Source organism: Rana temporaria, chromosome 8 (assembly GCF_905171775.1).
Source record: "Rana temporaria chromosome 8, aRanTem1.1, whole genome shotgun sequence".
Classification (NCBI taxonomy): Eukaryota; Metazoa; Chordata; class Amphibia; order Anura; family Ranidae; genus Rana; species Rana temporaria.
This window is the reverse complement of record NC_053496.1, coordinates 26,473,412-26,490,391: the sequence shown is the minus strand read 5'-3', so window position 1 is coordinate 26,490,391 and position 16,980 is coordinate 26,473,412. Positions and strand designations below refer to the sequence as shown.

Genomic DNA, 16,980 nt, shown 5'->3' with positions numbered 1-16,980 from the left:
ACTATTGTTGTCTCGGGTGTCTGTTCCACCCCAGGCCAAGGGTGGCAGCAGTCAGATCAAGGTGTGTTGGGTATTCTTTCCCAGCGGCCAATCAGTGGGGGTTGATCGCCTCGCTGTGCATGCTGGGGGAGAGTATTTAAGGGACAGACGTCACTGTTTCTGGGTCGTCGTCCGCCCTGGGCAGTCGTCCCACCACCCCTGTGTGTGGCCCTCCTGGCTGGGGGTGCGTGTCCAAGAGTTCCTGGCTCCGGGACCACGTGGGCCTGGAGTCGTGATTTGCCAGGTAGGCCCAGTAGTCCGACTGGGTCTACATCAGCAAAGTGGTCCTGCACTGTCCGTCCTAGAGGGAGGAAACCATCGAATGAAGTACCTGTTCTGGAGAGCACCGAGCACGGGGCTGGTACGCTCAGAGGCCTGAACTTCATTGAAGGATGCATTAATACTGAAAGCCTGAGCAGCGGTCACCTTTCAGTTCCTGAATTCACAAGTAATTATCTCAAGAGGAGGTCCAGGAGCTTAATCCTAAAGCGAGATGATTCTGGACCGAACGTATCTCCACCTTTTGGGGTGGTCGGTGGCTCGGGGGAGACTTTACCAAAGTTCCGTGTGATGCCCTGGCTGCTAGGACTAGTGAGAGAGACATATCCAGGGGCACAATACCCACTAGAGTGGCAATGAAAGTTTATGACTGGAAGCAGGAGTGCCTCTGATTAAGTTTTACACCTGAACCCACTACTTATACCATTTTCCACCTCTTCAATCTACTGTTCGTTCTTTTACCACGTTCGGTAAATAAAGCAAAGAAAAAAAGAACGCAACGTGTGGACATTGACTCTTTTTCAGCTCTCATCAAGCACCCTAGACGGCGGAGAGGTAACATGCCACCCAAAATAATCCAGCAGCTCCTTCGGGGGTAGTGCTACATTTATATCTGCATTTAATATCACAAAGTTTCGATTTGGGGCTCTTGCACACGGGCCACCTGAGCCCATTCAGCATAACCAAATCTGTACTTTCTCTGCTCAGGCAGCCCAAGGTACAGCCTGTCATTAACCTAAATGACTGTATGCTACTGTACTGTACTTATGTATGTGGCGTGATATCGAAAACTCAAGTACAGCATGCAACAGTTTGTAAAAAAAAAAAATAGAACTTTTAGCTCTTGACTCTCAAGCAGGGTACTTTATAATTAATTAAATATAATCTGAGTCTTAATAGAGTTGCTAGCCTGCTGCATTAAAACCTGAGACTAAATATTCAGATCCTGACAAAAGCCCAATCACAGCTGGCTCTCGGTAAAGGTTATGAAAGGCCCAGACTCCCCACAGAGTCTTTTATAGCTACTTACCAAAGTGAATGGTTTTCAAGAAATGGATCCTTGGTATGGGGTTGAAATGTTGGACCTTTTGAAATAAATTTTCCTTTTTTTTTTAATATATTATTTTGCTTTTTTCAAATGTTATGTCTGTGATGCACCTAATCTACAATATAAGGTATTCTAAGAGACTGCATATGAGACTTGTGTTTTCTATATTTAGAATTCTCTTTCAGCATTTGATTTCGTCCTGTGTGTATCATTATAATTATTATGCACAATTAATTATATTCTATTAAAATAAAGTTCTAATGACTTACGTAATGCCTAAGCATGCTTGGTACAGAAATCTGTAGCTAATTATTTCTCCAGGAATTAGCACAGTGGAGTTTTTTTTGTTGTGGGCAGAATTGGTGGGATACAAAATGAAGCTTTTGTAGTCCTGCATGTTAGCAGAACTGGGTTAATGTGCACCTAGCACCTGAAATGGGTTTTAAAATCTGGTAATTTTTTAGACTTTTTTTTTTACATTCATTGCCACACAATACAGAGGAGGTAATAATCAAAGATAACTCACAAATGGCCAACGTGCATTGATAGCAAGTAGGAGGTCTGACACCCCACTGTCCAGGTTGCACACAAGTCACATCAACACCCATGTGGTGGCTGTGTTCCCTGCTAGAAAGTAATGGCCAAATGTGACCAGGCTGGGGCAAGTCAAGGATTACAAAAGTACAATTTATAAAAATGTGTTTATCTGTGCTTGCTGTAGCTGTTCTAGCAAGTGTAGGAAGAGTTTGGGTAGTTAGACCATCTGGAACAGGTATGCAGAAAATAACTTCCTTATATTTGACGTCCCTGATCTGCGTATTTGTTCTGGTAAGTTGCGCAGAAATGACTGTCGGCGTGACGTGAGTGGAGGAACCAAGGCTGGCACCGCTGCCTGTCCAACACCCTTCAAAAAGCAGTCGATCGAAAGAAAACTTTTTAAGTGGACCCTAACCCTAAGTACTGACACACATATGAACAAGCTCTAGGAGCCATTTTAGCCCCCGTCCTCACTCAGAGCCCACCTGCCAGCTTCCCTCCCCTCCTTCATCCCACTAATATAGATGCCAAATCAGTCCTCCTCGGGCTGACACCAGGGACATATTTTCCCCACTGACACTGACAAAGCACCATTTTTTTTCTGCTTGGTAACACCACTGATACAGAGACTTATTTTTTTCCATCAAGTGACACCACTGAAGTTGAGGCATCCCCCCCCCCCCCTTTCAGTGACCTCACAATCTCCAGAAACACTACCAATTCTGGGACCTTAGTTCTATCCAGTGATTGGGTCATTTTTCCCTCTGGTTACACCACCAGCTCGGACATTTTTTTTTTTCCTTTAAGTGAAACCACCGCTGCTAAGACCTTTTTTTTTTTTTCTCTTCAGTCATGCTACTAACACAGGGATATTCTTTCCTTCCAGTAACACCACTGACAGAGGCATTTTCTTAACTTTCAGTGACACCACTGACAAACCTTCGCTGTTCCCAATCCAATCATAATTGGCTGTACCGGAAAATGGTCTCTCGTTTCTACAAGTGCCTTTACCATTGGGCTCTAGCAGTGCTTGCACCCCACGTCCGTGACTGGGTGCTGAGTTTTTTTAAGCAGTTACTCATATTTAAAAAAAAATAATAATTCCAAGTTGGTCACACCCTGTCATCTTACTTTAATGGTAATTTCATTCAAGCTGAACTTTTTCTTTAGTTTGTATCTATACATTAGCTGACATGTTAAATATTTTTTTTACAGGATGGTACAGAGGATACGTTTTGAGGAAAAAATCTAAAAAGGTACATCAGTTCCAGTAAAATTAAATATGCATGTAAATTTATTGGTGATTGTTGCATATGTCCATTGTGCTTATTGGATGCAGATTTTGGCAACAATAAGTAATGTGCTATAATTGTATGTATTGATGTTGTGCTATAAGATCCCAATTGATAGATCAAATTAGGCTTGCAAGCAGAGGGAATCATTTGTACGATGGAGGGCTTTGTTGTCACACTCATACAGGCTGTGCTTGCACTAAAGTGGGATAAACAAAAAATAAATAATAAGTTGCAAGGGGTGTGACTGTCCCAAGCTGGATAGCTTGTCAATCAGAGCCTGGCCACACCTAGACCTGCTCACTGTTTTCTGGATTGACTGTACTGCCATTTGCTGAAACATATATCCACTGTGAGCTGAGGTATCTGAGAATGGGATGGTATTAAACACACATGGAGGATCTTGCTAAGTGACGGAAAAGGGACGTTTATTTTTTTATGTCGTCTTAGATGAAACATGTGTTGGGTCGCATCTACAGCTACTACTGCATGGAATCTACTCATTATTTGCAAGCGCTTGTTTTATCTTCCCAAAGGAGAGTGTACATTTTTTACTTTTTCAAACAAATGTTTTTCCTGTTAAATGGATTTACACTATGTGCATACATTTTCCTTATTTTTGGTGAACCTGAATATCTCTGCCACGTAAACCCATCGTTGATATTGTGGGGGAAGGAGAAGCGGCAGCAGCACACTGAGCTTCCCAGTGAAAGGCTGTGTAGGAGGGGAGGGGGGTTTCAGGACAAGCCTGATCATTGGAGGAGAGCACGCAGAGTTCCCAGCAGAGCTAGAGAACTGACCATGGTGTGTTCTGCTTATTGTGGCCAGTGTTTTATAGGAAAGCAGAGGGACTGGCAGGAACACCAGGGATTTCACACAAAGTAAGCAATACAAAGTGAACTGGATACTTTTTTATACAAGTACATAGTATTGCAGGCACATATCAGGAAAATGAAATGTTGGGGTAACAAACACTTTAAGCACAGATACAGTGCACTTGTATTAAAAATGTATATTCTTCTATGGCTTATGTTGTAGAGGGAAATTTAATTCAGAAGTTTTGGCAGCATAATTTTCAATTGTTGGTGTTGGTTTTGTAGGATTCTTGTTTTTTTTATTTAATATGGTTAATTTTTGTTTTTAATGACTATATATTTTGTGTTTTTAGGGTATATTTCCTTCCAACTATGTTCATCTTAAGGAAGCTGCAGTCGAAGGAAAGGGGTAAATAAATGTGTAATTCATAAAAATGTACCACGTGGCCATTGTGGTTTGTTAAAACTTGTGTTTATTAACCATAAAAGAATATCTTTTTTGTAGCCTTGATACTTTTGAATACATACAGTATGTTTAATTGGACCTTTTTACATTTGTTAAGCTAGCCATACCAAGTGAATTGATGTAGGTTCCCGATAAACTTGGTTGGTACCCTCCTACCCAACATCCTGTGATCTAAAAATTGAAGGAGCCAGGTGGGAAATTATTGTCAGTGAAGCAGTAGGCCAAACAAATGCTGCAGCCGTGGATGATGTCAATAGTCAGCAGGGTAGATTTCTCCATCCACTCTGTGTAGCATGGATGGGGGAATCAATAGCCAAATCATACGGTGTATGGCCAGCCTTAAGGCGCTTTACTTTAGACCGGTGAGGCAGCCTGTCATTTTGATGGGCCGTTAAAAAGGCTGCTGCAAACTTTGTCTTTTGGCAGTGTGTTCATACAGGCCTTGTTTTAAGGGGAGATTTTCAGTATTTTTAGGGGCTTATCCTCACAGAGGATACAGACATTCCCCTGCTAAACATCATGGGCTATCGGTAGGGGGAACGGCAAATTATTTCAGATATAAAACCTTTGAATTCTTGGGTATTGGATACTTTTCACAAAATAACATGGCATCGGAAATGTAAATTTATTTATTCATATTATTGTGGTGGCTCAGAGCAAAAGATACAATCGGACTTTTTTTTTTTTTTTTATATGAATGCTAAAATTCACATTATTGATTTAGGCAGCTATGAGCTGGTTTGGGTCTATTGATTGCCATGAGGTGTGTAATACATCCTTTGCAGTTAGAGGTTTAAAGGTGAAATTAGAGCAGACATATAAACACTTTTTTAATCCAGTAATGTATTTTTAAGCGTTTTAAATACAGCTATTAAAAGTACTTAAAATTTGTATTTGGATCAGCTTTCTATATTGCACACATCAGGTCTCAGCTTTAGACCGGAAGGGTTGGCAGCATCAGCCATTCAGGGTTTTAATTTCATTTTACTTTCACTTCCCATTGAGCAGGCGTGGGCAAGGGGGTGATGCCACTCTGCTCTGTAAATAATTTATAGATAATGATGTCTTTCAGTTGTGCTCTATGGCGAAAGGAGAACCTAAATGTTTCCAGTACATGAGCCAGAGTATTGGATTTTCTTTTTCATACATTGTGGGACTCAGTCAGGCTAATATTCATGGTCTGCTGGGTTATACTTCATCATTAGGTGAATGGACACTGGTAGACCAAAGTCTTTAGACAGGAAGTGATCCCATATATAACCCCTCCCATACAGGAAGCACATCAGTTTTGTAGCAAGCACTGAATCCTGGGATACAGAGGGACCTCTGTATCCCATGATGTACTCAAAGAAAACGATTTTACAGGTAAAAAAGTATGACAAAAAAATCATATTTTCTTTTTCATACATCATGGGACATGGAGTCAGGCTAATATTGATTACTTGCTGGGATGTCCCAGAGCAATAGCCTTGAGGGGAGGGGGACACCCTGCCAAACAATAGCCATCAGAATTTATGGGGCAGCCCCCAGAACCTCAGCTGCTTGAATATCCATTTGATAACATTTTGTGAACATATGACCTGAGCACCAAGTTCAAGTCCCAAGGACACATGGGTGACCTGGAATATTAAAAACCAATAAATGAGACACTAGTGACAAGGGAACACTCGCTGGTGACCCAAATACATAAAGTTGGACACAGGAGTGTCCAGCAAAAACTGTGAGTGACACAATCCAAAAGGCACTATAAGGTGTTATTGGCATGTGAAAATAAGATATGTGCTGGATATCTCAAAGAATGCTGTCACAATCCAATGTTATCGATCACTGGTGTGGAATCCAGGATGGAACAAGCAGGGTCTCTGCAAACCAGGACATGAGCTATCCCAAAAACAGAAATATCATGGAAAGAAACAAGAAAAGTTCCACATGGTGCAGATGATTCCAAGGTAAGGAGTATAAAAAAAGCCTTTATTGGCATAAAATCAGGATAAAAAATATTGGTAACAAATACAAGCAACTTGGAGGATGCATGTACAAAGTGATCACATAAATAAAAAGGTAACATCGGATTGTGACAGCATTCTTTGAGATATCCAGCGTCCCTCTCTCAACACCATCCCTTGGAGGTCAAGCCCAGGAGATTCTGTTTATGCATATTTGACACACCGTTGCCAGGCGTGTGTGTGTGTCCTCTGCTCATAGTAAGAGTACCCATTTCTTACCTTTTGTTAGATATTGGTTTACATTCAAGTGCAAGCTCTACGGTTGATGTAGTTCGTCCAGTATGTTGGCTACAGCTGTATAACAAAGACTTTCAATCTTTGATGCCTCTCCTAAGGGAATCTATCATTTGACCACATTCAGAACTGTAACACTTACGTGCATCCCATGCAATTGGAGTACTACGCGCCAAAAGTAATAAACTAAAAAGTGAGCTGCTACCCAAAAATAATCAGAGATTATGCAGTTATGTGTAAATAAAGGGTGCGCTAAATAAATAATATTAATAGTATTAAACAGTGGTTAAAAACTTGATATAAATACTAGACATCAAAAAGAAACAAAGTATAGTGGTAAATCAATATATCCAGAGCCCTGGACACTATTGATAATATAGTGATAATCAAAAAGTGAGTCCACAATAAAGGTGATAAACAAAAATGAGTCCACAATCAAAGAGTCCAGTGATGACGTTTTAAGGCTGGAAAAATGAATTCCCATAGGTGATTTCTTAATTGAGAGAAGTGTTGTGTTTGCAATCAAAATTATAATGATCCACCTTCACCGTGATTTTGTCAAAACACCCAATGTGAATGAATAGGCAGGCTCCTTACCAGATGGAATTGCCCCCAATTTTGATATCAAAAAGGGAGGACAATTAAAGCTTTGACAGGATCACCTGTGTATGAATGGAATACGTCCTGACAGCAGTGATGGAAACAGTCATGGGTTCTCGGATATATGCATGAAAAATAAATGGTGGCAAAACATAGTGTAACTCGTTTTAATATCGTATAAAATCATATACATAGGGAGCCAAGTGGCCGCTTACTTTGTGAGTGCCTTGGACCCGGCACTGAGGCTTTAGTGATACAAAATCAGCTAAGGAAGATCCTGGATGCTGTGAGCTGCGAGATGTCCGGATCCCCGGAGCGTGCGTTCCACGGCCGCAGCAGTGTGGAGCCCATGCACTGGTGTCATTTCACTGTCTTTTTTATTTACTTTGTTTATTTGATCACTCAGTGCACATATCATTTTTTCACGTGCTAATAACGCCTTATAGTGCCTTTTTGGATTGTGTCACTTAGTTTTTTGCTGGACACTCCCGTGTCCAACTTTATGTATTTGGGTCACCAACGAGTGTTCCATTGTCACTAGCGCCACATTTTGGAGTTTTTTAATTTTTGGTGCAATATTGTCATATTGTTGCTGCTGGCTGCTTCACTGTATCGCTGGTAGCGCAAACTTTTTCCCCATTTGGACCTGGAATATTAGCCTGACTCTGTGTCCCGTTACATACTCAAAGAAAAGGATTTAACAGGTAAGTATGCTGAAAAAAATCCTAATCCTAATGGCCTTTTAGATTAATGATTTTTTTATTTTTTGATGATTATAGGTTATGGCAATGTGCACATCATTAATGGACTTGAATAAACTTCAATGAGTTTTATGGCTGAGTTTATCTTGGCCTGTAGATGGAGTGAACATCAGTATTCTGATCATCTAATGACTGTATACTGACATCTCTAGACTGATTACAAAATGGCTGTATAAAGGAGACATACCGTACTAAAATAACAAAGTTGATTTATTTTGATAGGATGAATACATTAAAAGATAGTTACTGCTCACAACTAAGACCTGTTGAAAGGATTGACGCCAACATGCAGAAAGCCTTAATACAATTTGTGTTGCATTAGTAAATGCCATGTTGTCAAATCATTTAAGATGCTAAAGTAAAATAAGCAGTACAGCGCAGACAGATAATGCAAGGAGAAAATCACTGGCATTTTCCCTTTTTTCTTTTTTTTTTTTAAATTTAAGCCCAACGCCCATCTGATCCCATTGGAGAAGTTTACCCTCATTTCCACTTCTGTCTTCAGTGAAGTTTTTTTGTTTGTAGTTCGATTATAAGTAATCCTGTCGCAAACATGGGCAAGTCCAAGTTGATGATGAAAGCCTTTGTAAATGTAGGTTACCTGCAGTGAAAACTAAATCCCAAACCAATAAGTAAGTCCAGATATATAGGATGCTGAAAATATATGTATATCCTGGACTTTGTGAAAGTCAAACTGGCCCCCCTCCTCCTGAAAACTGCTGTAGTTCCTATAAAAAGATACTGACCACTAGGAACAATCAAAAAAGTTTAGATTTCCATATAAAGATCCCAAAACAAAACTACTGAACGTTTCGACGAGCAATTATAATTAATTTTTCAATGTACCGTACTTCTTTTTTTTGTGATGGGTATTTATAATAAATATAGCTTTCTAGGGACCTTTAGTAAACCTTTTTGGGGGGGCTTATTCCAGTTGGTGGTAGACTCCCACCAGTCAGCATAAGAACATTGCTGTCATGACCTGAAGATTTGTCGCAACTTTTTAATCCTTTTTAATTTATATTTTTTTAAATCCGTCCTTGCCCTCAAGGAGCTTACATTCTAAATGTCCCTACTCTACCTGCATACATATTAGAGTCAATATAGGAAGGAGCCAATTAACCTACCAGCATATCTTTGGAGTGTGTGAGGAAACTGGGTTACTCAAAGGAAACCCATGCAAGTACCGGGAAAACATGCAAACTCCATGCATGTTGTGTCTTAATTAGGATTCCAAACCTGAGGACCCTAGTGCTATAAGGCAGAAGCACTAGCCACAAAGTTAAATGGTTGAAGCAGGAGGTAAACTTTGCTGCTTGACATAAGCCCTTTAACAATTTTGTTTCCTGTTATGCTGTTAGCAGTACTAAATACTGTTTGTATCTGAATCATGATGCATTCACAATTTTACAATGAATTACATTCATTTGGTAGAAAAAATTATGTTTATAAACTTTCCATGTATATAGCCATACTGGAGTTCCCAAATTGGTGTAAGTTTCTTTTTTTTTTCCAGGAACCCTGGTGCTAAGATATAATAATGGTGTCTTGTCGCTCCTAAAGTGTAGAACTATAGGCAAAACTCCCCTTTTCTTTTTCTTTTTTTTTTTGGATAGAGTAATGGAGGGTTATAACCCCTGACAGATTTAATTTTTTTATTTTTTTTATTTGCCATCTTTATCCCTTTGAGGAGATTTCCCTTCACTTCCTGTTCCATAGCCAAACGGGAAGTGAGAGGAAATCCCTGAAAATTACCCCCCCCCCCCCCCCCCCCGAGTCCCCAGAACTAGTGTCCCCATTGGAAGATTTCCCCTCTATTACTTTTTTTGGGGACAACCCAATTTGGGGTTTTCTTTTACTTTCAATAATGGTAAACGGGAGAAAGCGAGGGTGAATATTCCTAATGCGGGCACAGACCGTAATAAAAACTGACAAGTGTTCTAATCCATCCACACTCTATTCAAAACGAAAAAAAAAAAAAATTGCCTTTAGTTCTACTTTAATGAAATAAGCTTTGCCTTCATAAATCAGAGAAGGTTTTCTTTAGACTGTCCTTTAGTACTGTACTGCTAATGCAAGTGTCCGAGAGTGGTTGAATTACGCTTGCACATTTAGATGTCCTAGTGTATCCTAAATCCCTGCACAATGTCATCAGACCCCCTGCAGTCTTCCTCCATACCCTCTGCCATATGCCTGGCCTCCTCTTCTGTTATTTATTTGGCTGCACTTCTGCTGCAGTCCTACTTTGAGCCACTTTTGAAGGCTTAAAAAACCTAGCAGCAGCAGTTGTCAGTGTCATTAGCAGCTAGTGATTGCTGTAACAGTTTGCTTTTGTTTGCTTTTTCAATATAGATAAAATCCTGAAATATGTACATAAACATCTGTCGGCATAATACATTTCTATTTTATATAAAGTTGTAATTTAGCTTTATTGCTCTTTTGTAAGTTTATCACTTTATGGATTTTAGGTTTACTTGCAAATATGTTCCCATTTGCTTTCAAGAAAAAGTAATTTCAAGACATATAGACTTGTTTATTAAAGCAGTACATAGACTGGTGATGTATAAACTACAGTAATTCATAGCAGCCAATCAAATGTCATCTCTACTTCCAAGCAGTGATGGATGATTGCTGATTGGTGGCTGTCGTAGTGTTGCTCTTGTCCTGAAGATGGACCTTGCTCAGTTGTATTGTTTTAATCATTTGTGTGTTTGTTAATCCATAACAGCTATTTATTTAGAATTTTGCATTTATTTTGTAGGCAACATGAAACGGTCACACCTTGTGAGATTCCGCTTGTACATGAAGTCACCACCACGCTCCGTGAGTGGTCCATCATATGGAGGCAACTTTATGTTGTAAGTAAATCAAGACAACTGTCAGTGCTACAAGTCTTATAAATAAAATGATTTTCTTGTTTTCTTGTATCACGTTATGTTCTTGATTCCCACAGCGACGAGGCAGATTGTTTTATTCTTGCACTTCACTGGAAAGAAAATCTAATTGATTTTTTTTTTTAAAGAGAATGACAGTTTTTTGTTTTGTACATAGTTTCTTAGCTTATTATTATGGTCAGGAAAATGTATTTCTGTAAATTTTTAGGTAAATATAAAATACGCTTATTAATATTTTTAGTCTCCTTTGTGAGTGGGGCAGTGCCTTCTCCAGACATGTTTCTTCTTTGCAGAAAAATGCACTTTCAGTATATATGCTGCTTGTGGTATTTTTAAGTAAATTTTGCTAAATGTAATATTTTGTGTTTTGGCAAATTATTTTCATATACAAGTTTTATAGGTTTGCCTTTTATTGTCTAACTTTGTTAGAAAATTACTTTGACCTTAAAGAGCAGCTGTTGTAAGAAAATCCATTCCAGATACTGCATCTAGAAAGGGTGAGGCTAGTACTAGTAAAGCCAGCCATAGACTGTTTGAATCTCAACCGGTTCAGCAGGAACTGACTGAGATTGGAACTGTGTATGAGCTGGCTGAATGTACCCAAGTTGATCAATCGATCTGCTTGGGTACAACCAGTCTGTTGGCTTTTTACATACGATTATTGCCAGCAGCTTATAGCCGCTAACAATAACCGCTGTGTCCTCCTGGCAGGGATGGCTTCACCCTCCCCACTGACTGTGTTGATGGTGGAATTAAGCAAATTTATTTCCTACAACTTGTGGTTGCAGGAAAAACCAAAAACCAGATCACTTCTTCTGTATTTCATGAAACCGTGATGGTGGCCTTAGTGTTCTGGACTGCACTAGTTTTTACACTGGTACTCGGTACTCACACAATGACTATGATCAAACTGTCATTCGTGCAGATCCCCAAAAAGAATGGCAAAATTGGCCTCAACAGTGATCACAAGGCACAGAGCCACTTCGATTGTCTCTGTGCCATGTAATTGCTGTTAATGCCATTCTTTTGTAGCAAAGTCCCGGTTCCCTGAGTCCCACTGGGTCCCTGACTTGGCACTTGCTGAGGTTTTCCTACTTCTTCACCACCCTCGGCTGGTGAGAAGTCTTCTCTGGTACTGTCCCCGGCTTACTCACATGGTCTCTGGTAACAAGGTGGATGGTCCCCTTAGTGGGGACAGCTTTCCATTTACCTCCGACCACAGTTGGTTCCCCATCTGGCTGAACCACTACTTCTGGTTGTACTACAAACCAGCAGTCCCAACCCTACGCTGCTCTCCTGTTTCTGGATAGGCCCTCAGACAGCCTAGCAGCCCTGGGCAACGTAACACATGTCCACACATCCATCCAGGTGGCACAGAATCCCGATCACCTGACTCCACCCAAATAAATAGGCTCTCCCAGTAGGCCAAGGGACTTTAACCCCCTGACAATTGGCTGAGACACCACATCTACTCATAGTCTGTCCTTGCTATGCCCTTGTCTTATCTAATGTCAATAGCTACAGTGCCACCTAGTGACAGAAGAGAAGTGCAGCAATTCCAGAATTGGGGAAACATCTATTGATCTCCTGACAATTGGCCAAGGCAACGATCGCCTGGCTGCTAAATTTGATAGCAACCCTGCCTAAACACCAGGGTGCTACACTTAACTATCACAAATGTACTACTGTTTTGTGTTTGAGAACCCTCTCCTTCCTCTCACATTCCATAAATGAATTTCAGTTGCTGAACTACTACTATCTATACTGTATCTGAAATAAATGAAAACATTCTTGGACTATATTTCTTTTTATTTAAATCTTTCTACTTTTTGGGGGTCAAATGTGATTTGTGAAGCCTCACTGCTGTGTGAAGGCATCTGTGCAAATTTTGGTTCCTGGCTCCCAACTGCGTTCCTAGCCTGAAACCTATAAAGCAATACAGTGATTGAGATACCTTTGGAGGTTGACTACCATTCCCTTTAGGTGCAGCCATACATGAGAAGCCCCTTCTACCCACCCCAGTAGGTAGAAGTTCAACATGGCAAAAGAGGAAACTTCTCAAATTAATCTGTAACTGGCATAAGGAAAGGTTCACATGGCCAGCATAATACAGAGACCGAGAATATACTAATTCAGTAATCTACGCAAAGCTGATTACTTTCAACTATATCTTAAGACTATGGTTTGGCTTTATTTGTTAGCAGCATGTAAATGATGAAATAATAATATTGGCTTCTAGCAAACAATACTTGGCTATATACTTATTTTGTTGTGTGCATAAAGTCCAAGTCAATACTTGTATTTCTCTTTTTTTTTAGCAAGATAATCGAGACATGTTTAACTGCGTCAGAAATATGATCTGTGACCTGGTGGAGTGGAGATCACAGATCTTGTCTGGAACGCTGCCCCAGGATGAACTGAAAGAGCTCAAAAAGAAAATCACAGCACGGATTGATTATGGAAACAGGTCTGTAGACTTTAAAATCCAAGTAAATTTTCTTTCTTCCTGTTCATTTTTTTAATTAAAGTGGTACTAAAGGTTTATTAAAAAAAAATAAAAAAAAATAAATAACATGCCATACTTGCCTCCACTGTGCAGTTCGTTTTGCACAGAGTGGTCCTGATCCTTTTCTTCTGGGGTCCCACGGCGGCTCTCGCGGCTCCTCCCCGCAATAGATAACCCCCTCTGGGAAGCTCTCTCCTGAGGGGGTTACCTTGCAGGCGCACGCTCCTGTGTCCATAGCCGCTGAGTGTATGACTCAGCCCTGGCAGCCGCGTCATCGAATTTGACAGCAGACGGAGCCAATGGCTGCGCTGCTATCAATCTATCCAATGAAGAGCGCTCAAGAAAATTCAGGGCTTAGGTAAGTAAAACAGGGGGCTGGGGAGCCAGACACAGCAGGGTGTTTTTTCACCTTAATGCATAAGATGCATTAAGGTGATAAAACACAAGGATTTACAACCCCTTTTAAGCTCTGCATCAGGGGGGCATATTTATAAACGGTGACGCTGACGGCAAACATTCACTGCAGGTGAATCTTCCAGGTAAATGTTTTAACCCTTAACTTCAATAGGGGCTAAAGGGGATTATACAAGGTGTGAAAATCTGACAGGCGGCGGTACCAGGAGTGCATGGAAGCGATCAGGCTGAAGCCGCTTGATCACTTCCAAGCATCTCTGTATGTTGCCTCTAATAAACCCCTGATGTCTCACTAAAGGGAGCCGACCATGAAAAAAATAGAAATCACATAAAAAAATACTTTTTGTCTGCATGTGATAAATAAGAGTTTGCTGTAAAAATAAAGTTAGCCCCCCCCCCCCAAAAAAAAAAAAAAAAATCAGGTTAACCCCCACTGCCACATACAAGCACATGTGAACATATAGATGTTTCAAGGGTGCCAAAGCATGAAAACATTGATTGCTTTACACATTGTACATACTACTGTGGCATGAGAGCAATAACTCTTCAGCCATTATTCACAGTTAATGCTATACTTATGGACCGGTTGGGGCTTTTAAAGCGCTGTCTATGAATAATTTAGGGTACCAAAGTTTGACTGTTTCACAGGCGCATTGGGTATCTAATTTACTTGGCACAACCTTATTTTATATTTGACCAAAAACGGGTAATATATTGCATTTGTTAAATGAATTAATCCCTAAATTTTTACTTTTTTGTGTGTAATTTTTTTTTTTTTTTTTTTTTACTGAAATTATGATGTTGGTAAACTAGCTCTAATATGTGACACAAAAAAAACAACTAGCACTACCACCGTTTTTATTCTGCAGTGCGTCTACTTTCAGAAAAGTGGGGGGGGTTTAATATTCAGGCCTACATTAGTAAGTAACATACTGGCTATCAACAATGCACAATGAATATTTAATTTGGACAAAACTAGCATTTATCTGGTAGCTCCAATGAGACCGCTAAATATGCAATTGAAAGATGGTTAGAAAATGTTTTACCTGGGGCAAGTTGTGTACCTGGTGCGATCCTTTCATCCCATTAACCCTTACCATTCTATATGGCTGCTTTTCTCCACTCTTTGGTTGGCAGAGTGGAGATGAGTTTTGACCAGTGTGCTGCTGCAGTAGTGTTCAATTTTGGTATACTTACTGCCTGATTCACAAGATTGGATCACAGAACAACATGTACTTTAACTGTGTATCTAGTTGATTTCCTGACATTCAGTGTTGGGTTTTTCCCCTAACCAGTGCATCAAAGAGCGAAAAGAGACATGGTAAAAAATAAAATAAATATTCACTTTTGAGATTTTTGCTAAAGCTTATGCTTTTGTCTAGAGTTGTCCTTAGATTTGTTTGTTTAGGAGGTGGACAAAATGGGTACAGAAGTTATAACTGGCTACAATGCTGCCTTATAGTGGCACTGCAATATTGTGTGTATGTGTATATGTATATATATGTGTGTGTGTGTGTGTGTGTGTGTGTGTGTGTGTGTGTATATTTTGCAGATCTACACACAATATATATATATATATATATATATATATATATATATATATATATATATATATATTGTAAAATAATTGAGATATATATATATATATATATATATATATATATATATATATATATATATATATATATATATATATATATATATATATATATATATATATATATATATATATATATATATATATATATATATATATATATATATATAATATATATATATATATATATAATATATATATATTCTAGTGGTTGTCATTGCACACATATAAAAAAAAGTGGGCCCGGTGCACAGCAAAGCCTATGGTACACCGTTCAAAAGAGAGCGGCACTCACAGGTTTTGAAAGGTGAATGCACAGTGAAGATTTTATTCTAAAGAGGCATACGTGGTCCTGAGGAAGACAAGCTTCTGCCTTCTCGGAACACCTTTCAAGGCCGTGAACTTTCAAGACAGTGAGTCGCTCTGTCTTTTGGAGATTATATATTTATAATATATAAAATAATTGTGTATGTATGTGTGTGTTTGTATGTGTGTATGTATGTATATGTGTATATATATATATATATATATATATATAATATATATATATATATATATATATATATATAATGCATTTATGCTGTATGTATTTATACACACACACATTATAAATGCTTTTTTTCCTTTTCATTATCTGTTCTCAGCTGCATTGCATAAAGGGGCTTAGAGAGCAAGAGGTTGAGAAACGGCAGTACATTGATCTTCTGAATGGGTGGGAGTAAGCATGTTGGCATGTTTCATTGCTATTGGAGGACAGGCAGGCTCTTTTCCCAGCACAGCCAAAAAACTGACCAAGCTGGGATGGAAGTGCTCTCATGCCTAGTGTGGTCAGTTTTTAATAGGACAGTAAGAGGACTGGCGGGAACGCCAAGTGTTTCACACAAAACAAACAATAAAGGAGAAACAAAATACTTTTTAACACAAGTGCATTATGCACATATCAGGAATATGAAATGTTGGGATAACATTATTTAATTGGCCACTGCCTAAATTGGGAGATGGGGACCTTAGATTGCAACCTCTTGAGGGCAGGGACTGATGTGAATATACAGTATGTAAAATGCTGTATAAATTGTCCCCACTATATAAATGCCTGAAATAAATACATTTTGTGACTAAATTCCCTATTCTGAACTGAATGTACGTGAGAGATTTACTTATCAGAGGCTGCAGTGAGCCATGTAGTGACTTATGAATATTTGCAGATTATTATAACCAGAAGCTTACCTTTCTGCGAGTAGGTGATGTTTAGGTATGCATTTTGCCTTTTAGCTTTTAAAAGTATGAACGCCTCATGAAAATCTAATTTTATGTATGGGTTGCTGAGATATGGCAGTTTTGCATTTCCTGTGACTGTGTTCAGCTTTGCAGAGAAAGACTTGAGACTGAGCCTTGATTCTGTTTGGCGTAGAAAATTTAAAGCTTCACCTTCTCCTCAATTAATGAATTCCTTGTTTGTTATTGTGTCTTACCATCTGCCAACGTGTTTGCT

General features: G+C 39.3%; 1 protein-coding gene across 2 annotated transcripts in view; it reads left to right on the top strand.

The window, feature by feature from the left end:
• The window catches only part of DOCK1 (dedicator of cytokinesis 1), a 529,562-nt gene that overhangs the window by 87,384 nt on the left and 425,198 nt on the right, over window positions 1-16,980 (top strand). For both annotated transcript variants that reach the window (XM_040361423.1, XM_040361424.1), the window contains exons 3-6: window positions 3,119-3,159; window positions 4,364-4,419; window positions 10,839-10,935; window positions 13,290-13,438. In XM_040361423.1, coding sequence (XP_040217357.1) covers window positions 3,119-3,159; window positions 4,364-4,419; window positions 10,839-10,935; window positions 13,290-13,438 — 343 coding nt within the window. The remainder of the gene's footprint in view (window positions 1-3,118; window positions 3,160-4,363; window positions 4,420-10,838; window positions 10,936-13,289; window positions 13,439-16,980) is intronic.